The 23,266-nt window shown below is 54.4% G+C and overlaps 1 protein-coding gene across 5 annotated transcripts in view; it reads right to left on the reverse strand.

The window, feature by feature from the left end:
* The window catches only part of Delta (neurogenic locus protein delta), a 281,198-nt gene that overhangs the window by 4,247 nt on the left and 253,685 nt on the right, over window positions 1-23,266 (reverse strand). For all 5 annotated transcript variants that reach the window (XM_070527498.1, XM_070527499.1, XM_070527496.1 and 2 more), the window contains 3 exons: window positions 19,247-19,552; window positions 18,453-18,504; window positions 9,936-10,211 (listed from right to left, as the gene is read on the reverse strand). In XM_070527498.1, coding sequence (XP_070383599.1) covers window positions 9,936-10,211; window positions 18,453-18,504; window positions 19,247-19,552 — 634 coding nt within the window. The remainder of the gene's footprint in view (window positions 1-9,935; window positions 10,212-18,452; window positions 18,505-19,246; window positions 19,553-23,266) is intronic.

A 23,266-nucleotide genomic window follows, 5' to 3' on the forward strand; every position in this document is an offset into this window, starting at 1 on the left:
TGAACGGGCCAGAAGCCGGGGGGAAAACTCCACAGTATGCTCCAAACTCAAAGTCAACACGAAACGTCCTTGACGGAGGTGAAGAAAGCTCCAAGCCACGCGAAAACACCGTGGAGCTTTGACGGCGAGCGAAACACTGCACGAGGAAGGAAACGACCGACAACACACACACACACACACACACACACAAACACGCACGCACACAGATCCTGCACGGTATAAGCCAGACCAACGCGATTTGCCACAGCTCACGCGCGCCCGCACGCTCGTTGCAGCATTAGCTGGCGAGGCAGCGGAGAGAGGGGAAGGGTGAAGGGAAGGGGAAGCAAACACGACGGCGACGGAGATGCGAAACTTGCAGCAGCGCGGACAGAAGAGCGCGTACGGCACCCACCGCCGCCCCCTCCTCCCACCCGAACACGACGGGACAACGGCGTTCGAACTTTCGCTGCAGCAAGCGACGGAACGGCCTAATGATGCGCGGCAACAAAAGACGACCAGAGAAAGGTGGAGCGTGCGCGAGCGAGAGAGCCGAGAATCGTTGCCGTCCCTTGGACACGGCACCTCTTCCTTTATTTTCTTTTTCTAGTTTTTACTAAAAGTAGTAGTTCTACTACTACTGGAGTTGGAGGGTTCGACCCCCCCTTCCCTGTCTCCCTCCACCCGCTACTGCCCGCGTAATCGCGCGCGTGCGAGCCCAAAGTGCATTGGGGCGGAGGAGACGCGCGGGACCGTATACGGCCACCGCGGACCTGCGAGCGCGTCGATCCGATGACGACCGGACGGATGTGCGCAGGAATGGCTCTCTCTCCCCGGTCACTGCAAACAGGGAGCGCTTCGCACGCACAGACACAGGTCACCCGGCAACGACAAATGTCGTTTGCTGCACGGCAAGGGGCTTTCCCCCCCCCCCCCCCCCCTCCCTGCCGTGAGGTGCGATTCCGAGAGCCCGCTCACTCACTCACTCAGCCAGCGAGAGAAAACCGCTGCTTCTGAATTCCTCTTTCGGTGTGCACTCCAGAGGCGCGCTGGATGGAGAAAGCGGGGCAGCGAAACTTTACTTTAAGTGGCACTGAGCCGGAAATTAAAAAAAGAAATCGTCGACACCGACTACAAGTATGCATCGAAAAAGAAGCAAGTCGTGTGTGCCTTCCGCGCAGGGTCGGCAGAAAGGTTAAGCTCCCGAAATGAGCAGCGGCCAGGCTTCCTTCCAAAAAAGATGGGCCACAGCACGGCGGACAAGCGTGCTTTCCCCCGGTAAAGCGCGTAGCTGAGAAAACGTACGGATACGTACGCGTTGCAAATAAAAAAAAGAAAAGAATGAAAGAAGAGAGGCTACACAAAAAGCAACACAAGCCGCGGTACACAACCTGATTGGAGAGGAAGGTGGGGACGACCGGGAGAAACGAAAGGAGACGAAGATTTTTTTTTTCTTCTTTTCTTTCGGTGGGCGCGCGGGCGGCATTTAGGAAGCTAAAAAGACGATCCTTTTGCTGCTCGCCCCGGGGGTGATTATACCGGTAACAGCGCGGCACTCGGAGGGATACCCCCCTCCACCCCCGCTCCCCCGAAAACGCCCCCCCCCCCCTCCCGCCTTACAAACCTTGCACTTATACCCTGTCCGGCGTGTAAGTGCACCTCCCTCGACCCCCGCGGGTCGGCTACCTGGTGAGCTACTGAACCGCCCGCAAACGAGCAGCACACCGGCGCGCTTATAGACACCGCTACACAGCCTCGACAGGCTTCCACTTTTGGAAGGAATGCGGTGGACGCAGCGAGGGCCCCGGGGCACTGAATCGGGACTATGCGGCTACTAAATTCGCCGGCCAGGCCGAGAGGACAGTTCGTTAACAAACGTTCCCTGCAAAGTGAGGCCAGCGCTTGGCCACGTAGACGGAATGAAGTAAACGCCGCGAGGGAAACCGCGCGCGCTCCTGAAGTCGGCCACACACGCACACACACACACACACCCTTATTCACGTTTGTTCGGGGCAGGCGAGCAGGAAGCACATCATTTGGCACATCGCGTAGACATTAAAACGAGGCACGTTCGGCTTTACATTTCAATACTTCCTTTGCACCTTTCGCGCTTTCTTTCGTTCTTACTTTTTTTTCTCTCAAACGGAAAACCGTCGCGGCTGTTTCGGGTGTCGCGGTAACTCCGACGAACCGAAAACGAGAATGGGCCGTCAAATTCTGCCGGAGACTACTTGCGGCGCTGTCTCAACGTTACAAGCTGCGCCCACTGTAGCTTCTCCTCAATCCACGGGAAAAAAAAGTTAGTCGTCCACGAGTGTAGTCAGCGCCAGGCGTCGTCGCCTCCCGAACCTGCCCTGTCCGTGATACAGTAATCTTGGCCTGCGCGCTACAGTAATCGCCAGAAGCCAACGTCGAAGCGTACGGGTCATAGCAGTACACGCAAGGTTGGGCGAGACAGGCGCGAGCGATTCCAAAGTCGGACTGCTTCGGAGGACCGTGTGAACGGAAACGCTTAAATACCGCGCGCGCCGAGCCAGCGAAGGAGGCCCGGCACGACTCCAGGAGGAGATGACGAAACGGGACGTGGGAGGGGGGGGGGGGAGCGGAGGGATGGGGGGGTAGGCAACGAAGACAACGCAATCCCTTTTCTTTTTGCGGGCTCAAGAGAGCCGCTCGCCCTTTCTCCAGGGTCCTGTCACCTCCGGCCTCCCCCACAGCTATGCCGCAAGGAATGCCGCTGGTTGTACTAGTCCCATGTAGACCCGGTTGCGGGCAACTATAGATGAATGTCGAGTTCGTAACACGATAAACAAACACGCTTCACCGTCGCGGTCAAGAGGCAGGGAGGCGAGAACAGAAGGATTCTACGGTATATTACGAGCGGGTTTGTGGAGACGCACCCGTCTGAATTTCCCCGTAATATTCATCGGGAAAGTTCGACGTTTTCGATAGCCCCCCAGTACAGTCCGAAAAGGCGGCAAGCAATAGCGCCATGACACCGGCATGGGGGTGGCTAGGCATGCGCCGTGAACGTGCACTGAAGTCGGGGCCCGTTCGCGTGAATCGGACATTTTCCCGACAAACGAGAGACCCGCATGCCTTACACCGACAACCCTCATACACTACGGACTGCTTCATCAATCTGAGACACCAGTTTACATTCACTCAAACGAAAATGATGAATACAAGTTAAAGCTGTCATTGGAACTATATATAACATAAAAGAGAAGGTATATGCCCAAATTACGCAAAAACAAAACACGATAGAGAGAGAGAGAGAGAGAACGCCCCAACACGACGACTCCGCCTTCTAAAAAAATGAAAAAATAAAAGAGACCGCGCGAACGTTGCGAAGTTCGCACGGGAATTTCCCTCTTCCCCCTACCGTCAAGCAGCACGCCTACAGAAAAGAAAAAAAAAGAAAGATCGACCTGCTTGCTGGCTACCTGTCCGGTCACACCTTTCTCGGCTATAACCGAGGATAAGGGAAACGCTAGGAGGAGGAACAACAGCGAAAAAAAAAAAATGCCGCGAAACACCAAAAAAATAAAAAAAACGAGTAAAAGCTAAGCACTGCTCGGCGGGTGCGCGTAAGGACCGCCCGCTGGCCAGCAAAGAGAACTCCGGTCATCATCGCCGCGCCGTATAACGCAGCCAACACTGGCATGGGAACGCGCCTACTCACGGCGCAGTTACGCGCGCGGTATGCCCCCCCCCCTTCCCCCCCACTACCACCCCCACGGACGAGTAAAAGAGCTCGAAGCGAAAGAAAAAAAAAAAAACCTGAAACATGTTCTGAAAAGGCCAGCTGTAAGGAAAAGAAAAAGAAAATGCGGGGGGGGGTGCAGGGGGGGCAGCAACAAAGCAAAACGGACACCACGACTGTGCTCCGAGCGGAGGAGGAAAACACACGGTAGCGCCTGCGACGCCGAGCGCGGGAAAGGAGTCAAAACAACGAAACGAAGGAGTCAGAAAGGCACGCCAGCGCCGGTACACAACAACAAGAGTCGCGGGAGAGAGAAAAGAATAAAAGGAAATAAAAAGGGAGTCAGCGCCGGAGTGTCGACGTTAACGCGCCCGCCTTCTTTTTCGCCATCGCAGGCAAGCAGCAGCTCGGCTCCACACCACTACACGCGTGTCTGAAGGTGCGAGTACGAACGAGCGGACAATGGAAACGTATCGCCGTCAATTTCATATTTGTTTTTTATTTTATTTCTCGCGTTTTCGGTTCTTTGCACCCGACTGCGCTATATATCGAAAAATGCGGGCAATGCTGACCCGAAAATACGTTCGCTTTTTTGTTGTCTTTTGTTTTCAACACTGGGCGCGCGCGTACCTGCGTTATTGCATTTTCTTTTCTTTGCCGCGTCGTCTGCTTTTATCTTTTTCGCCGCGTCGTCTGCTACATTTCTTCGCGCCTGCCCGTCTGCTAAGTATGCGTTGTAAAACGAAGAAAAGAAGAAAAAGAACCGGCAGTTTTGTAGCCAGCCATCCGCTATAGGCTACGCGAGCTCCACTAGTCAATGGCCAAGCAGAATCCACGAGCACTTGCGTTAAGAGGAAGCTTTAGCTCGGGTGCTCCTATCTAAATACATGTAAAAGGAGAATTCGTTTTTCTCGGCAACCACTGCACCAAATTTGACGGGGCTTGCTGCATTTGAAATAAAAGCTTAAAATCTAGTGACTGTTGGTTTCGAATTTTCAATTTAGGTCGTCAAATTTTTATAAAAATTTGGCGAAAATCGCAAATTTTCAGAAAACGAAACTATCAAGTTTACAATTCTGTAACTCAACAAGAAAAAATTATATCGCAATTCTGTTAATTGTACCTGATAGCACATCTAAAGCGAACAAAATTGATATGTTACACATGAACCTCAAAAAATGTAGTGATGTGTAATTACAACTTTTGCAGAACCTTTGTAAACGACGTAACAAATGCACCTAAGATGTAAACTGACATATCAAATTTGTCCGCTTTGAATGGTCTAATGGATGCCGTTTACAGAATTGCGATATCTATTCTTGATGCAGAGCTATTAGCTTGTAAACTTCGTTCTTCTATTTTTTTCAATCGTCTGAATTTTTGAAAATCCTTTTAACAAAATCCAAGCCCTAAATCGAAATTCCGCTTCCAACAGTCACTAGAATTTAACTTTCTCTCTCAAATGCAACAAATTTCATTAAAATCGGTCCAGGGGTTATCTCAGAAAAACGTTTTTGCGTTTTACATGTATTTGAATAGGCCGCGTCGGAGTTGGGCCCGAGCTAAAGCTTCCTCTTAAGGAGAAAAAAAAAAGAAATATTATTTAAAAAATGCACCAGGTTCGAAGCTAGCTTGAACCAAGACACGGCATGAATGTACGCGCGGAAACAATGGAAATGGGTGTAACCTAAAGAGCGGTGTGTGTGTGTGTGTGTGTGTGTGTGTGGGAAGGGGGGGGGGGGCTGCGTGATTTCGGCCGATAGTGAAGAACGTTTTTTTTTTTTTTTTTGCGGGAAGGAACAGGCGCCGGTGGCAGAAGCTCAATGGACGGCGAATCCATTGTTTGGATTCGGCGATAGAACGATGCCCGCTCAACGGACGCATGTATATATTTACGCTCGGCGATATAAACACCGTCGTTAATGGACCCTCTGGAAGAGACAACGGCGATGTGGGCAAATATATATATATATATGCATACATTGTGCCGAGGCGAAAAAGGAAGAACGCTGCGCGATAAGCTGAAAGCATTCATTCAACAGCGTTCTTTTTTTTTTTGCCCCTCCCGGGCTTTGCGGTTCTACCTCCCGTTCCAGTTATGCTCCGCATATGACCATTTACCCACGCCTAATATTTCACGAATAAACCTACGCAGTCGAGGAGGAAAACCGGGACACCTTGCAGCTCAACATTTTCCTTTTCTTCGAAGTAAGCACTCGTGCTTTTTTTTTTCCTGGAGTTCGACAAACCGGGCCGTTAAGGTTGAAAATTCTTTCTTTCTTGTTTTTTTGCTTTCTTGTTTTTCTTCTTTCTTTTTTTTTTGTTCTCTTCCCTTTAAGTCCCCGTTGCCGTGGACCTCCAGGTGCTCGCGCGAGCTTATGACACGCGCAACCACGCAGATATGCATGCGAACCCGAGCAGGCGGTTTATTAAAAGCAACATCTGGATGATACACGTAGGCACAAGTGTCTCGAGTTTCTACTATAAACAATAAATAAGTAAATAAATGAATAAGCGTTACACGCTAGCTGGGGTGGAAGGGGTGGGGGGTGAGTTTCGCTCACGCAGACGTTCTTATTTGTTGTTGTTGTTGTTGTTGAGGCACGAGCCCGCAGGCTGCCTGGCGTGACACGGGAGAGATACAGTGGCTACAAGGTTTCAGCCGAAGTCCTTCCTACTCGGCGCGCATTCGCGAAAAAGAAACGTCATCCAACCTCCGAAGTGACAACACGACGAGGTCGCGGAGACGGATCGCGACACCGACATTTCCTCTTTCCTGAACATCGGGGGGAAAGGGGGAGGGAGGGGGCGATGCGACCAGACCTCCCCCCCTCCCCCCTCTCGGGACCCCGACGTGTTCGCGGTGTAACGCCCTCGCTTCGCGACAGTCGCCTTCGACGACGGAAAAGAAAGCTTTCAAACCGGCAATGCGCCAGCCAAATAAATAAATAAATAAATAGCAAGAAACAAAAAGCTGAGAGAAAGACACGGGAGGGGTAGGGGAGGGGTTGCACACGCGTTTTGCCTTTCGCTTTCCGCAACTGGGCTGTTTTAACTCCGCCCTTTTTCGCGCGAGCCGAAGACACCACGACCACCCATCCCTCGTGCCTCCACTACAACGTCGCGAAGGTACTATATAATTTAGTTCTTTTTTTGTCGTTCGAGTGTTCGGATGCATCGCTTGACGGCTCCGTCACCGTGCCACACGCGGTGCGAATAAATTATCGCCAAGCAATGTATCACGCAAGACGGCCGAAGCGGCAAGGAGGTTCCACTGTCGAATTTTCCCGAGTTCTTTGCCGACTCGCTCTCCTTTGACTCCTACATATATACGGAAACAAACAAACAAACAAGCAAAAAAACCCATCACAGATTCGACATAGGCGCGCGAGGACACGCAACGAAGGGTACATGTGGTGGAATCGCGTTCACCGCGATAACGCACGCGAGTTACTTAGCGCGCACGCCGCTTAATTCGTCACGGGAAGGGATCACGTAGGCGACGGCTAACGTTACAGGACGGTAAACACGCTGACAGTGAACGAGGAGCGTTCAATGACTTTCAATGACTCGACACAACTTCGGCCGAGCCGAGGGCTTCATCACGAAGAGACGCCGCCGGTAGGCGCGTCTCGCAGGTCGAACCCAGAGAGACAAAAAAAAAAAAAAAAAGTGACGGACAACAAGGTTTCCCCAACTGGCACTCACACAACGGGGTAGGGGAAAAAAAGCAACGCTACAAACATTAAGCGCTGAATATCGCTGCGACACGCTACTATGCGAGGGTCCGGCGTCTGCTCGACACCCGAAAGGACAACGGTGGATGGATGGGGGGAGGGAGGGAGGGGGGGAGTGATCGTCCCGGAATGCGTCCCGTATAGGTGTCGTATAGGTCCTCTCACCTGACCGAAATATGACGCGCCAGCTTCCAAGACAGTATATAACAGGTGGCCACGCATCGCGATGCAAGCGCGCCGCCCCACGAAATACGCAAAGGGGGGGAGGACGACGTCTGCGTTCAGGGCTTCTTTCGAAAACAGCGCGGAACATATATCGCGCTTGGGCGTCCAAACCAGCGGCGAAGAAAACAACGAGATGGAGGCACAACGCGCTCGCGCGCACACACACACGACGTGGGCGAACCACCGCCGGAGCCTCCGCATCGGAAGAGTCAAGGTTTTCCGGGCGACCCCCCCTCCCGCTTCGACGGTGCCGAACGCCCGCTTCGGCGTCGGCGGCGTCGGAAGGGAGACGACGCGTAGCAGCGGCAGCAAGCAGCAGCCTGGCGCGCTCTCGGTTCCCACGGCCTCCCCCTACGAGAGGACGACGACGGTGAGCGGCGCGATTCTTTTTCGTCGCTCGAGAGGTCGTCCCAGCGCCAGCGAGAAGACGCGCGGAGCGACATTTAACAGCCGAGCGGTCGACGGCGTCGCGCGAGAGCGAAAAATAACGCCGGCGACGTGTAGGCGGCAAGGGCGTGTCCAGGACGCGGTCAGCAGCGAGACAGTTTTTTTTAAGTAGAAAGTGTCAGCGCCTGGCCGCCGTGCACCCGCCGTGGTTGCTCGGTGGCTATGGTGTTGGGCTGCTGAGCACGAGGTCGCGGGATCGAATCCCGGCCAGGGCGGCCGCATTTCGATGGGGGCGAAATGAGAAAACACCCGTGTATTTAGGTACACGTTAAAGAACCCCAGGTGGTCTAAATTTCCGGAGTCCTCCACTACGGCGTGCCTCATAATCTGAAAGTGGTTTTGGCACGTAAAACCCCATAATTTATTTTTTTTTTTGGCCGCCGTGCACCAAAGAGAATGAAAAAAATGATACAGCAGTAATAAATACCCCGATAGTGGTATCATGGTCGAGAGGAATGGGTCGTCTGGTGCTCGTAACCCACCTACCTAGCGAGATCTTTACAAACCGCGCGACGACGCAGTCCCAAACAAAGCTCGCTGCTCGGACGATGGAAACTGCGCAATCCGAAACTTTCTCACCGCTCACGACATCGACACGGGAACCGCGTAAAGTGCACTCCGCGCGCGTCAAAGAGCACGCCGTGTATCACGCAAACGAAATCACGTGACCCGCGGCTGCGCCTAGTGCCAGTGCATAACCGGTTGACAAAAGTTTCACGTCGACTGCGTGAGCTAACCGCACTGTACAACGACGGCGCTCAGGCATCTCTCCCAACGGCTCATACAAACGAACGCAATAAAGGGCAAGCCGCCAGGGCTACTTCCTGGGTTAACTAACCTCGCGAAGCCAAACACACACACCGTCGTTACTAAAGCAGGCGGTTGGGAAAGGAGCCACGGTGCCTGCGAGGTATTCGGGCGACGCGACGCGACTAAGATCAACCCGGACTCCGAATTAGAGAGAGAGAGAGAGAGAGAGAGAAAGAGCGGTGGAATGAGAAAATAGAAGGCGACGTCCCCAGGCGTGTCAAAACTCCCCCGCCCCTCGGAGCGCAGAGGAAGAAAGACAAGAGGTGGAAGCGCCCCGAGCAGAGACTGAGGTGGATGCCTGTCACGGACGGCTGGATGGATGACTCGGGAGACGGGGCCGCGGAGGAAAGGGGTTACGAAATAGCGGACGTGACGTCACACGCCCCCCAAGCCCCCCCTCTACTAACTCCCTGCCTGTCGCCGCCGGTGGCCGTCTTCCGAGGAAATCCGGCGCCGAGCCCGTTTCGTTCATTCATTCATCGAGGCTTCACGCTCGGCGGACTCCACAAAATCGAGCCTGCGCTCCTCCACCTCCTCCTGCCGCTGGCATCGCCGGCTGACGGCTGGCCCGTAGAGTATAGCGGTTCTAAAATTGACCGCGACGAGGCGAGGTGGCGATGAGGCCGTCGCGCACAAGGTTATCGCGGTTAGACGGAGAACGACGTCTGCTTCTGCTCCCATTGTTTTCCTTCCGTTTTCCCCGGCCAGTAAAGCAGACGACAACGAGTGGCAGACTGTTAACACCAACATGCAGTTATTTTTTTACAAACGGACAGACGGCTGAAATAAAACGTCTGCAGACGTGTTGCACATGCGCAAGCCGAAGCTGGCAGACCCCCAGTTTATAGAACAGCCGCTAGTAATATCGAACACCGCCGAGAAAGCGGCGCAAGGTGGCGTTTTTGCAGAGCGTTATTCTATGTTGCCTGCAACGCGCAGCACCGGCATGGGCAACTGTCGCTATGAAGGAACGTCACAGCGTCAAGACAGGCGCGTATAGAGCAGGCAGGGGCACACGATGCGAAACTTACCGTTACTGCAGTAGTCCCCCTTCCAGCCGGGCAAGCAGACGACGTCGCCAGAGGCGCTGCACGTGTAGTGGCCGAACTTGTCGTCGCGCGGCCGGCACAGCTTGGCGCAGTCGGACCCATAGTAGTACTCCTGGCAACGGACGCGGTACGAATAGGACAGAGCGGCGCGCTCTCGCTGAAGCGTGCCGGGCGTCCACGAGTCACCCACGTCGAGCCACTTCTGCGTCGACATCTGCGCCACCAGGGTCCGGTGAACGCCGGACGGGGACGAACCGCCTGCGAACATTAAAAAAAACACGGGGGGAGAGGCGACGTGAATACACGATTGCAAAAGACACACACACATACAAAGACTTGACGTACAAGGCAACACGCAATAACCGGTACATTGTACAGTCGGTGTTGTCTGATACCTGCCGCACCTTTCAGGCGAATCGCGGAAGACCACATAGCCTATGAAGCTGCAGGTAAGCAAGGTATACGGCAAAACCGCCAGTAACATCTGTTACCGTACACACATTGCAGACGAACTACAGAAGACACAATCGCTACACTGCTGAAGTTATCACGAAAGCCGTGCTTTCACCATGTCGTTACGCCGCGTCGTCTGCTCCGTCACTTGTAACCGCAGCTATCGCTTAGGCTTAGCTACGTTCGATCATGCCGTGCTATAGCTAAGTTGAAACGCCACAGGCTTCATCTGCTATGCGTACCACATTCGCCGGTCTCCATCTGGTAGTGGATTAAATGTATTTTATGCTGCGGCAAAGCGTCCGGTTCGGGCAGCCGACTTAATGCCTCGAACTCTGCAGGCATGCCACGCGAGACGTGCCCGACCGGAAATCCATCTCACCACGAGGCTTTCACTCGCGGCGTGCAACAGGTCTCCGGAATGCCAATGACACCGACGATGGCGTCGCGCGCTGGCAGGATGTCCTTGTTGCCAGCGGCCACTGAAGAACCGTGACACTTCTAACCCCCTTTTACCACTACGTTTTTCTTTCAACTGCAACTCGGGTGAGCGACATTGGCAGTGCAATCGCACGAAGGGCGCCCTCCAAAAATAATAACCTAAGCGAACGCAAGCAGAAAAACAAAAAGACAACCGGGGAGCCGTGTTCTGGGAAAAGCCACGCGTCACGATAGGCACAGACACGGGCCGTCTCACACTCATTCAGCGCGTGTCACGGCCAATTAAAAAGCCCCGCGACAGACGGCAACAGCGTGTACCACACCGCCAGCACAGCGCGTAAACACACACAACCAGCCCCAGCTCGAAGGGGACAAAGCTCGCTCTACCCGGCTCAGTTCCCCCGAAAGCGCACGACAGGCAAGCCGCGACGCGAGCCGCGACGAGACAATCCGTAGCGCGAGCCCGGTATCAAAGGGGGCCGTTGAGGAGGCAGAGGGGGAGAAGGAGCGGTCCCAGAGAACCGACGTCGTCCCCTCCAGTTGTTTCCTTCCAATTAACCGCGTTCCTCCTTTACGAGCACACGCTGCCTGCCGTGCAGTACGGCCTCTGAATGGGAGCGCCGCGCAGCAAGATGAGGTGGAGAGAACGAGGGTCAGTTCTTTTGTCTTCTCGGCGCGGGCCAGTAGCAGGGCTGTTGTCTTCCGCGGGGCCCTCCTTGTTCGTGACGGGAGGGGTGAAGGAACTTGATCGTGTCGCGTGGCCCCTCTCTTACCCCACCCCCTTCGCCCGACAAACGCTCGGCAGGAGCGCGAACGCACGCACGCTTCTGGGTAAGACAGTGGACGACGCAGACGACAACAAAACAGACGGAGCGCTGGGCGCACGCCGGTGTTGAGCAGACGTTTTTCTCGCTTGCAGACGACGAAAGATTACTAAGCAGACGATCGCGAGACAGCAGGCTGGCGAACTCACGCAGCAAGCCGCGGGCGAATTAAACGCCGGAGCAGACGACATACACGAGCGCGCCGCTGAAAACAGCCAGCGCTGCAGACTATTCTCAATCCACGCTATTATAGAAGACGAGAAAAGAAGCTGAAGCTCAAATCACTACGCGAGTCGAATTGCCGAAAAAGGCAGACGACATAAGATAGCGTGTGACCGAAAGCGCCCCGAGCAGCAGGCGACAATATGCAAAACAGGCGACGGGAACAACACGAGCGGAAGCAGACGGCAGTAAACCGGCAGGGCTGACTAGTAGTGCACGTACACTCTGGGCACGTGGATACGTTTACCGTTGTGCATCGGAGAATAAAAGCAACCTAGTGTAAGCGGAAGCGTGAGGACGTACCATATCGTTTAGGAAGAAAGACATCGCACGCACAACGGTGGGAGTCGCACGGCAGCCGCGGCAAAAAAAACATCGTCTGCACGCACTGGTGCCAGTGGGAAAAAGCAGAGATAAGACAAGAACAGTCCTCCAAGATGGCGGTAGCAATGGCGCATCGACGCAACAAAAAATGAGCACAGCCGTGACGGAAGCCAAGCAGGCGTGTGCAAGGTCAGAAAACGCAGTGGAGACACCAGAGAGCATTCGCACCCCGCTTCAAGCGCGCTTTTTCTTCTAATGGTCGCTCGGACGGAAGTAGCATCTGCACGAAACGGGGCAGGGTCTGAGGCCGAGTTATTCATCCATATACTTTTTTTTTTCCTTGTCGCTCCATCTAACTCCCTTTCCCTTTCGTTCCAAACCTCGCTTCCGCTTCTTCCATTTTCCTTCCAGAGCGGTCACATTGCCCAGCTTCCCTCCCGCCAGGCTTCGTACCTTACACCACGCCCCCTTCCAGTCTACTACTCCTCCGTTCGCGCAAATCGCACAGTAGTGTGCGAGTGCTACTCCTGCTCCGTCCGTTTCCCACCTTAGAGGAGCAGTTTATGAGAAAAAAAAAGGTGAGGGAGGAACGAACGAAAGACAAAAGAGAAATAAGAAGCACTTGAATATGGTGAAAAACAATGCGGGCACGTCGAATAACATGCGTCGTCAACCATAACGGCAAGCATTAAAACAGTGAGAAGGCGTAGCGACAAACTAACAGACGACGACGAACAAACATGCAGACGATAAAGTAAGAAAAAAGCTGCCAGACGACATGGGCACGTGGTGGAAACAATATACGGCAAAAAAGCAGACGGAAGAACAGACGGAAAACCAAAGAAGCCGAAGGCAGCGGAGGAGGCCAGGAAACGAAGCGCGACATGGGCCCGAAAGTTGCGCACATAACCCTGGCGGTGGAAGGGAAGAAAAAGAATAATATCCGCGCGGGCCACCATTCTCCCAGGAAACACTCGAGCGCAGTTTGCCTTTTAAACCACCAAGGTGGTGGCGGTGGCAGGAACCTATTCTCGCGCTCTGCGGGAAAACAAAGGCATTCCACTCAAGAAGGAAGGCAAGAAAAACACGCAGACGCCAAATCAGCACCCGGGACACACGCATGCACTACTGCGCAGAGAGAGAGAGAGAGAGAGAATGAGTGAGAGTCAAAACAAAGCAGGGGCGACGCGGAGCCCAACAAGGCTTAAATAAAAGCGAAAAGCGGCGTAATGAAGACGAACGGAAACAAGGAAAATAAAGAGAGAGAGAGGAAACGAGAAAAGTGCAAAAGACGGACAAGTCCCGAGCAGACGACACAGAAAAAAAAAAGAAAACGCGAGCCACACGAAGCGAAACAGGCGGCGGAGGGGGAAAGGGAGCGCGAACGACGTCGACAGCGACGACGACCAAGTTAAGGTGGAGGACCCGAAAAAAGAAGTTTATGAAGAAGCGGCGGCGTCTGCGTCCGTGAGACCGCGACCCTCAAGGCAGCCAAGCGCAGCGCGAAGAAATTATATCGGCCTCGAAAGAGCCCGATTTTCCCACAACTCGCTAAGCCGCCCTCCTTGCTCGCTCCGGCTCGGCGGCTCGCACTCGCCGAGCAAGCGAGAGCGAGCGAGCGCGTGTGTGAGTGTAGCGCGCTCCAGCGCCGCTTCTGCCAAGCGGACGCGCCGCCGAGCCGGCAGTGCAGAAGACGATGCGCTGCGCGAAGGCTTTTTTTATGCGCGCGAGCAGACGACGCGACGGCGCGCAGGCGTGGTTAGAGCTGGCAAACCCCTGCAGACGATGGTTATCGGATGGAAATGAGCAGACGACCGGCGATCACCCAAAACACGCGAGGGCCGTACCGCTGTGCACTACCGCGTTGCGGCGATCTGCCGACTACGCCGATGATCGCGAGAAACTAATTAGGCGCGGGGCGCCGGTGACATAATAGGCGTCAGTCGAGCGCGACCTTCGACGGGAAGATCGAGCCAGGAATTCCGCCTAATTACCGTGGGATAACGTAATGACCGCTTAATCGAAATAGCCCTGCAGTATGTAGAAACGACGCGCCAAGGATCGTTGCCCGAGAGTCGTTCCGATTTGCCGAACCGCAGAAGCTCGCGGCATGCGTTATCTAACCGCGGGCGCACGACAGACGATGCGACAAACTTTCGCGAGCAGAGGCCGCCAGCAGACGACCAAGCAATCGATGAAACGAGGGCGTCTTTTTCCCGCGATGCAAGTCGGTGGGGCATCCCCCGGCCAAGCGCGGGCCGAGTGCCTTCCGCCTAAACTCGGTCACGGTTGTTCTCTATCGACCCGGAAGCGTGAGATCCGAAGCAGGTTTGTGTTTCAGCTTTGTGCTTTCTGCTCAGCGGCGTCTGGGCGTTTCGTCTGCTCAGCGGCGGGTACACACCCCGAAAGGAGTCGCGCCGGAAAAGTGCGAACAAATGAACAGCCGACCTCGATTGCGTTCTCAAGAGAGAGAAAGATTCGCTGCGGCTCTGAGCTCACAAATGGATCGGAGAAAGCGCGCGGGCGCTCACCGCCGACTGAATTCGAACGATATTCAGCGCAGCGCGAACAGCAGGAGGGGAACGGAAACGCTGCGCCTCTTCCGGGGCGGACTACGCCGTTCGAAGCAGAAGACACTGAAACACGAGCAAACGATCGTTACCACCCTATATAACGACACGTACGCCAAGGCCGAGCGGAGGGGACGAAAAATCTCAAAGTGATATTGAAGTGGCCCGACTATAAGCCGACGACAGCATAAAGACGACGATCGGAAGGACTAGAAGGCCGAGAGAACGTCTATGTGATCGCCAAGTTGCAGACAACACACTCGAGAACAAGCGAGGCCAGAACAGAAGACGAGTGCAGAAGTCCGCAGCGGCGGACGACAGCGGCCTGCCAGCAGCAGACGACGTCCAGACGACGACAGGCTGCGGCCGCGGAACGCCGCCGGCCTGTTCCGCATCGGCCAATCAGGCCGGCGGCGGCGGCGCGCAGAAGGCACCCAGCCAAGCCACGCAGAGAGCGAGGCCCAGGCATCATTTTCCCACGCGGCTCGCGTATTTGTCCCGCACGCCTTTTGCTCTTCTTTTCGCCGCAGCAGCTCGCTGCGAAACGCTCTCGCGCATCGCTGTGCACTGCGCGGGCAACGAGCAAACCGGCTTGCCCCGTTACGAAGATTAACAAGAAAACGCCGCCGCCGATCCCACTGGCCGCGCTTCGCTCCTTCGACGCGGACTCCGCCTCGCCGAGCGAGAAGAGGTGGCGAGCCAGCGGGCGAAGAGAACACAACGAACAGCGCGCCAGCCCCGCGAGTGGGAGAGCAAAGTTAAATGCCTCGGCTTGCATCCGACAGCAGCACGCGGGTTAGTCGCCGCTGCCAAAAGGCCAGTCCGAAACATCCTCCTCTCGCGCACGGGGGTGACGTGACTCGAAAGCTCCGAGCGCCGGGGGCGCGCTCCCGATCGGCGGCGGTCGCGGTAACCAGCCAATTAAGCGCCGCCGCGCTCTCGGAGCGATCGCTCCCGCTGCACACACACTCTGCTCTGACGGTACGCAAAGGACGCTCTCTTGTAGCACACTATCCTTCATTGTTTCCCCCTGTTTTTGTGTGTCCGCTGCCACAAGAGAGCGCGTATCTCGGAAGTCCGACGATGACGGAAGGAGCAGAAGGAGCTTTCCGGTCTGTCGTCTGGCAACCGCCGTCTGCTAGCAGTTCCACACCGCAGCATCAACAGCGTCGGACAGCGTTCGCGGTGACAACACGGGGCTTAGGGAACGCACCCGTCCGACTCTCAACGCGAGGACACACGCGGTGCCCTTAAAAGTTCCTCATTGAGGCAGTTTAGCGTTGCCGCTACCCGCACCGCGCCCTCCTTTTAACAGGTGACAGCGTTTCCCAGAAGGAAACAGACGACAGACGCTAGCAGACGGTCAGATACAACAAACAGACGCAGCGCAATAGAAGAAGGGAGGGGAGGGGGGAGACAACGCAGGAGAGTTTGAGGTGGGTCTCGGTATCTCTCTTCACAGCTCAGCAAACCGACAAAACCGGCAGAGAAGGCACGGGAGATGGGGGGAGGCGAAGATCAGCTCTGCAGAAAACCAAATCAGCGGGGGCTCCCTCTTCTCAACTAGTCGAAGAGGAGGCGGCAGAAGCAGCAGCAGAAGCTCTTCTTCCTCTCGCCGGAGCAAAGCACGTCCTTCCATGCCCCTCTCCCTCGCTACCTGCCTACACGGCACGACAACAACAAACGCCACCGCGTCGGCTCCCTGTAGCCAGGCAGCCGAGCTGCCCACCTATGCCAACCTGCCCCGCTCGCCTCCAAAGACCCGCGCCGCGTAGCTGCTGCGCTCGCCGAAGATTCTCACGGTCCATTTTCCCCCGGCGCGCACAAGAGCCCCCACCGACCCTCCGCGTTCTTTTTTCTTTCTCTTCCTTCCTTCACTCTTCGAGTCTCTCGCCTTGTTCGCGCTGCCCGCCTCGACCTTCCCTCCGCCTCCTCTCTTCCTCCGATCGACTCCTCACCCAGAATGAAGCCAGTGTCTCTCTCGCCCCGCAGACACTCTCTCCCAACCACCCTTTCCTCTTCGTCTGTTCATTGCGGATGATGCCACCGTCGCTGCACACCCCTCCTCCTCCACCCCCACCCCCTTCTTTTCCGAGGACAAGAAACAAGCAGCTCGCCACAGGCGCGATCAGCTGCCTGCTGGACTCGCGTTCGCTTTATTTTCGCCCAGCTTGTTAACCATGAAGTTCGCGACTGCTGACCTCAAATACCCCCCCCCCCCCACCCCGGCACCCTAGCCTCCTCCATCCATAGTGTGCGGACACGCGAAGGATGAAAACGAAAAGGCACGATTGCGCACAGCATGGCTACTGCTCTCTTTTGCCGAAACGTCATCGGCGCGCTCGACCCAGAAAACCGATTAACAGTTGTACGACAAACGCTGCCTGTTATGCTCATTAGCATTCAAGAGGTCGGAATACGCCTAAACTCTGACCGCAAGCCCGGAGATCAGTCGCCCTTCGGAGTAGACGTCTGCTTAAGGCGAGTATCACCAAGTTTCTTTTTCAATCCACAAAATGAAAAAAGAAAAAAAATCGCATGCAACACGCTTCTGACAGATTCCAACAGCATCCACGCATCCTAACAATAGCAAAGTAGAAGCCTCCCTTCCAGTTACCCTCCCTGCCTTTCACATCCCACTTCTATTTCTCTCTAACGTCTGCCAGATCCCAACACAAGTCACTGTGCTTCTAGCATTCATCCAATACGCTCTTCAACATATTCCCAACTGTCGACGCAGCCGTGCCTTAGATCCGTCTTTCCGACACCTGCCTCTATAGTCACAGTTGGTTACACCTACAAAGTCTACGGACGAGGTCGTACAGTAAAGGCTCGCCTTGTCGACGCCGTAGTTCACAGTGAAGGAGCCCCGAAAGAAAACAAAGAAAAGGAAAAGGAAAACCAGGCCGCCAAGTGGTGTCGGAGAGCCGGCTAGGAGACAAAAGAAAATGGACGTCCGCTGTGCCGCTATCCCACAGCCTTTTTTTCCTCGACTGGCTTGCGTGCTAGACAGTTAAGCCCAGCCCAAGTTTGGTTTAGCTCGGCCGTTTAAAGAGGCTCTACGCGAGAGAAGCAGCCTGCGGCCAAATACACAGGGCGCGCGACGCGCTCACCGTAATGAGGCAAGGACGGCAGAGCCGCGTAGAGAGAGGGTGGTGCAATTATGTGGTTAAAAGCCGACGCCACACCTCCCGTATTTGCGTACTTGGGTAGGAGGAAAAAAAAATAATACCCGTAACGCGCGGGCGGCAGCAAGTGCGATGTGGCGTATAACGACACACACGCACACACAAACGAGCATCCCAAAGGACATGGTGACCCGCATTTCTTTCTTTTTTTTTATACTTCGCACCCGTTGACCCTCGCCCGTCCACTCCTGGCGGTTTCGAAGCTGGGCGACGTGTCAATAACGTGTTGATTAGCGAACACGGTACCTGGCAATTACGACACGTTTCGAGGGCCTTAACGAGCCCTTGACCAACGTCCAGGGAGCGATAACGATGACGGAAGATGACGAGAGAGTGCGGAGAGGGCGTAATCTCCGTTAATTGGGGAACCGACGCTGCTTTTGGTCGCTGGTACATATACGTTCGCTGGTATAAGCATAAATGCGGGAACCGCGCCAACTGAACGAATCGAGGCGTCGATATCATTGATTGACTCACCGGCAGGCGCAGGTCCTTCGTGCCAGGCTTCGATGATTAGCGAGAAAGTGCCCTGGAACGGAGAGATATAAACCGCGATTAGACAAATATATGTGCGGATTGATGAGCGCCATTACAGCGCTAACCGGTTAAAGTGAATTAGGTGCTAACGGCAACGGTGCTGCAGCTTAGTGATAGAAAGTGTCCGTTCAACTACGTCGTGCTGAGTACAGGCAATGTGAATCGCCCCGATGTCACAAGCTGGATAATCGCTTCCGCTGTCCGAATTCGAATTCACTTGCCGCTGCGTTATCATTTGTCTGTCGGGTGTCAACAGACGCTCTAATATCGATAACAATCGTTAATGTGCAGCCTTCGAAGAACACAGATTAAAAGAAAGAGTGCCGTATTCACAAGACCGTGAACGTGCTTACGCCACTCTTTAGTTTCGGTTTCCACGGTTGCGGAGGCTGGGCAACAAACTCAGCAGCACTGGTTTGAGTTCACATTCACTAGATTCTGTATAAAGGAGTCCACTGAGATCTGTTGTAAGTTAATCAACAGGCAATGTCATTTTGCAAGTCGAGGCTAAGTGTCAAAGTCTGTTCCAAGTCCACATAGAGTAGATATATCTATACGTTAAGAAGGCTATCAAAGTCTCTTGCGAGCGCATTAGTTGATGACACCCTTCTTGTATGTGGGAACTCCTCGTGAAAGAATTCATTGACAGAATAAGGACGATGCCTCAGCACAAAAGTCAGTGGCGATTTTCAGGAGTCACGAGCCACGCTCAGCAAATAGAGAGATGTACTCACGGGCCAGGAGAACTCGAAGGGGAACCGTATGGGCGGCCGGGACGCGTTGAAGATGGCGCCGTCCGACGCGGACTGCACGAGCACGGGCGTGCTCAGCTCGCCGTACGTGCAGGGGGAGTCGGTGTCCACGGTCTTCTGGTAGTGCTTGAGGCAGACGCGGAAGGACACACGGCACGGGCTGCCCGGGCACGGCGTCCCTTCGGTGGAGGGAGGCAGGCCCGTCGAACAGCACGCCCCCTGGGAGTCGCGGTTCGACGGGTTCGAGAACGAGCCCAGCCGGAGTTCGAACACGCCCGAGCCGAGGACCTGCACACGGCGAAAGGTGTAGAGGGAGACGAATAACACTCGTTAGAAAGGAACCCAACGGTACAGCAGTAAAAAAATATACACTGCATACAGAACACCTGTGCTGGAAGCAGACGATAAAGTGTATACATAGAAAAACCGTGTAGATATCTGGCACCAGACGACGCTGCGGCTAGTGAGCAGACGAAAGACGCGATAGCAGACGACAGGGCTTCAAGAGCAGACGACAAAGCGCTAAAGCAAGAACGCTGCGCTGCACTGAACAGACGAAGTATGCGAAAACAGGCTCTCGGGAAAGGATTCCGACCAGAATACTTCCTGGTGAACCGGACAGAAAATGCTACGCGAGAGCAGACAACGCAAGGGCTTCGAGCGCTTGCTGTGAGAATGTCAGGGCAACGGTAAAAGGCACGTTGAGAACCGAGCAGACGACCATTACAGGAAGGTGATGAAGTGAGGCACTTTGGTGCAAGCAATCATAGCCGCCGCACGACACCCTCTTTGCAATGCATAATCAAGCAAAATGCAAACAGCACAACACGATAGAAACAAAAACGACAAAGTTTTGTTAGCGCGCAGAGCTAGTAATCTTCTAATGGAGGAGGAGAAGGGCAATGCCACGAAGTACTGTCGCGTAGAGGATTTCCGACCCATGCAGTGGTGACGTCTTTGAGTCGATGGAGCGGGGGGGAATGGAAAGAAAAAAGCACGTTTTACCGGGTCCGGAAAATGGTCATCGATTATAGCGGCAGCGCGTAGGCAGCAGCAGCAGCGAGGTGGATAAATGAAGTGTCAAATTAGCACAAACTCCCTCGGGCTGCTGGCGACTGAGCAGAGAGAAACAAACAAAAATTCGCGGTCCCAGCGAAGGCGGTGACTCCCTCGGTCCCGTGCGTGCGAAGAGCCGACAACCGGACCAAAATTCCTCACCCGCTTCTTTCCCCCTGCGGACAATCCAGCGCTCGCCGAACTCATCAAGACGCGAAAGGACGGCCGACGGAGCTCTGGCTCACGGTCGATACTGAAAGTTAATAACCGCGGGTAATCGATGAGTGAATCAGTTAGCCGCACTTACACATGCGTCGCGTAATGCATGAGAGAAAAGGCTTAAATGGCGCCGAAGGTACACAGGGCTCATCGGGGCTGTCATTATGTTGGCGTTCGGAAAGGCACAGCACGGGAGGGGAGCCGCTGACTACGTCCGGGTAACCACCAATTAAGGAACGCCGGAACACGACGCAAAAAGAGGTGCGCTCAGAAACGTCGCCAGCGCTGAAAATTATAACTCGTTTTTAATCAACTGTGTCCGAACGTCGTCTGTAACCCGACGAGCGTAGCAGACGTCCCGAAACGTCGCAAATGAATAACGGGCGCGATGACGTCACTTGTGCGAGAGTTACTAACGGTTATGACGATTCTCGGCACCCGCTCCAGAGACCACCACGAAAGCAAGCGGGCTCCGAGGCGCCCGTTCAACGCGCTCAATTGTCACCTATAGGCTGAACATCCAGTGAAAAATGGCCCCTGTCCTGAAAAACAACGACTGAAAAAAAAAGAAGAAAAACGTCAGTACGGAAGTCGCCGGCGGAGTTCGACGCGGTCACTCGACGCGTTTCACGCCACACATGTGCCCTACATCCATCAGCACCGGGCGGGCGAAACGCGTTCCTTCACGCCTCCTGTAGGGGGGGCCGGGCGTCGCTGGACTCGAAGAGGCCGCTAACAATGCGCGTTAGCATCGGCGAACCGCTTTGCAACTTTCTTGCGCACGGCCGAAAGGCGGCGCTGCATGCCAGCAGAACAACCTAGGTAGGATATTAGGCAGCATAGTAGCAAGAGCTTGGTGGCGCAAGCCACCGCCCCGTTCCAAAGGGGACGCTCATAACATACATCCATCCATCCATCCAGAAGCAGAAGACCACACAGCGCGAAACAGACGACAAGCAGAAGGCGATGTGCCCGAGAAAGCAGACGACCGCAGTCGTCGCGGGTCTCTCCTCCGCCTCTGGAGAGTCGCGCCTTTGCCGGACGACACCGACTTTTGTTTGAAACAAACGAACGGAGGAAAGAAAAACGAAAAAAAGAAAAACGGCACGAAGCGAAAGAGGAGAAGCAGACGACGCACTCCGCGCGGGCAACACCGACGTCAGGAGCAATTTGTAACGAAACAATCGTGTAGAAATACAGACATTGCCTACACAAAAGGGACGAAAACGGCGTAGAGGAAGCAGCAATGATACGCGATGCGGATAGGCACTTACGAAGAAAACGAAAAAGTAAAATGAAACACACAGAGGCAAGCGATAAATAGACACCACCCCCTGCATGCAAGAACTGTACAGAAAGACAGACGGCTGCGCCATCAACGTAAACAAACGGACGGAGTGCGAAAAAACGCCTAGAGGCGAACCGCGCGCCGATCTGCGATGTTTACGCATGCGCCGAGGCCTCTGCAAGCCGGTGGGCATCACCCGCCACGTGCGGCCGCTTCGAGAACTAAGACGACGGACTCGCAGACACAGAACGGCACAAACATTGCTTTTTCAGCGGCAAAGCCAAACAAAAGAGGCCAGCGTAAGCGTGTTCCAAAGTCCAGCAGCTGCCTGCAACGCACTCTCTCTCCCTCCCAACCTATCCCCTCTTATTCCTTGCCGTTTCCAACGCCTTTCAACAAGGCCCCTCGGTCGTTCTTCGCGCCTTTCCGCGAGAACTGTTTTCCTCATCGCGCTGGTCCGGTTAAGCCTAACAGGAACGGCACGTAGTAGTACGTGGAGCGCGAATTTCAGGAAAGCCGCGAACGAGCCGGGGCTGTGTAACACCACCACTGAAACGCCATGTGGCTCGGGGTTCAACGAACCGCTCGCGTCGAAAACCCTTTAAGACAACGGGTGCGGCTTTCCTGCTTCTTGTGAAGCCAGAACATCACTAAGTTGCATGAGGTCCAACGAAGGTCCGCATAAAGTCAAGCTTCCCTTTTTTTTTTCTTCTTCTGCTACGTATCAAGGGACTGTACTACTTTGGGACGAAGATTAAACTATCGATCATCATGTTTGTCTCGTCAATGTTCTCTAAATTAAGAAAAAAAAAACGTTATGGGCTGCAATGTGAAAAGGTTTGTGTGGATTTACCCTACAAGAAAAGTTGTACTATATTTCCACGGCTTCTTATCATGTAAGGGCTGGTCAAAATGCACCGGTTTAACGAGAATCAAAACAAGGATTACTAATATAAGGATACCTCTCCAAATACTCGTTTCGTTGTTGCCCGCCCAACTGGTACAAACAAAAAAAGAAAGAAAGCGAGGCCTAAGAAAAGGTGCGAGTAAACGAATGCGACCAGACGCCCCGTAAGAGACAGCTAAAACAAAAAAAACACAAACGGGAGAAGCGAGTACGACGACCGAACGGTGTCGATCGACAAAACCGTCTGCCGTTCCACGAACACCGGCCTCTCAAAGCTTAGGGTTACTCCGTCGTCTAGAGACGAGAAAAGCGTTAGAAAGGGAGAAGGGGGGGGGGAGGGGTTGAAGCGATCACCGCCGCTCATGAAGGCATAAACATAAACACACAGGCGCAGAGTGGGGGGGACCGGCGACGTTTCAGGTTCCAAAAAGAAATAGACAAAAGCTAGAAGCCTCGAACGTGCGAGCCCGTCCTTTCAACGCCCTGTGATGACGGACACGGTGTTCGAACCGCAACTATATTACCGGGAACC

This window comes from Dermacentor albipictus, chromosome 10, assembly GCF_038994185.2.
Source record: "Dermacentor albipictus isolate Rhodes 1998 colony chromosome 10, USDA_Dalb.pri_finalv2, whole genome shotgun sequence".
In the NCBI taxonomy this organism is placed as follows: Eukaryota; Metazoa; Arthropoda; class Arachnida; order Ixodida; family Ixodidae; genus Dermacentor; species Dermacentor albipictus.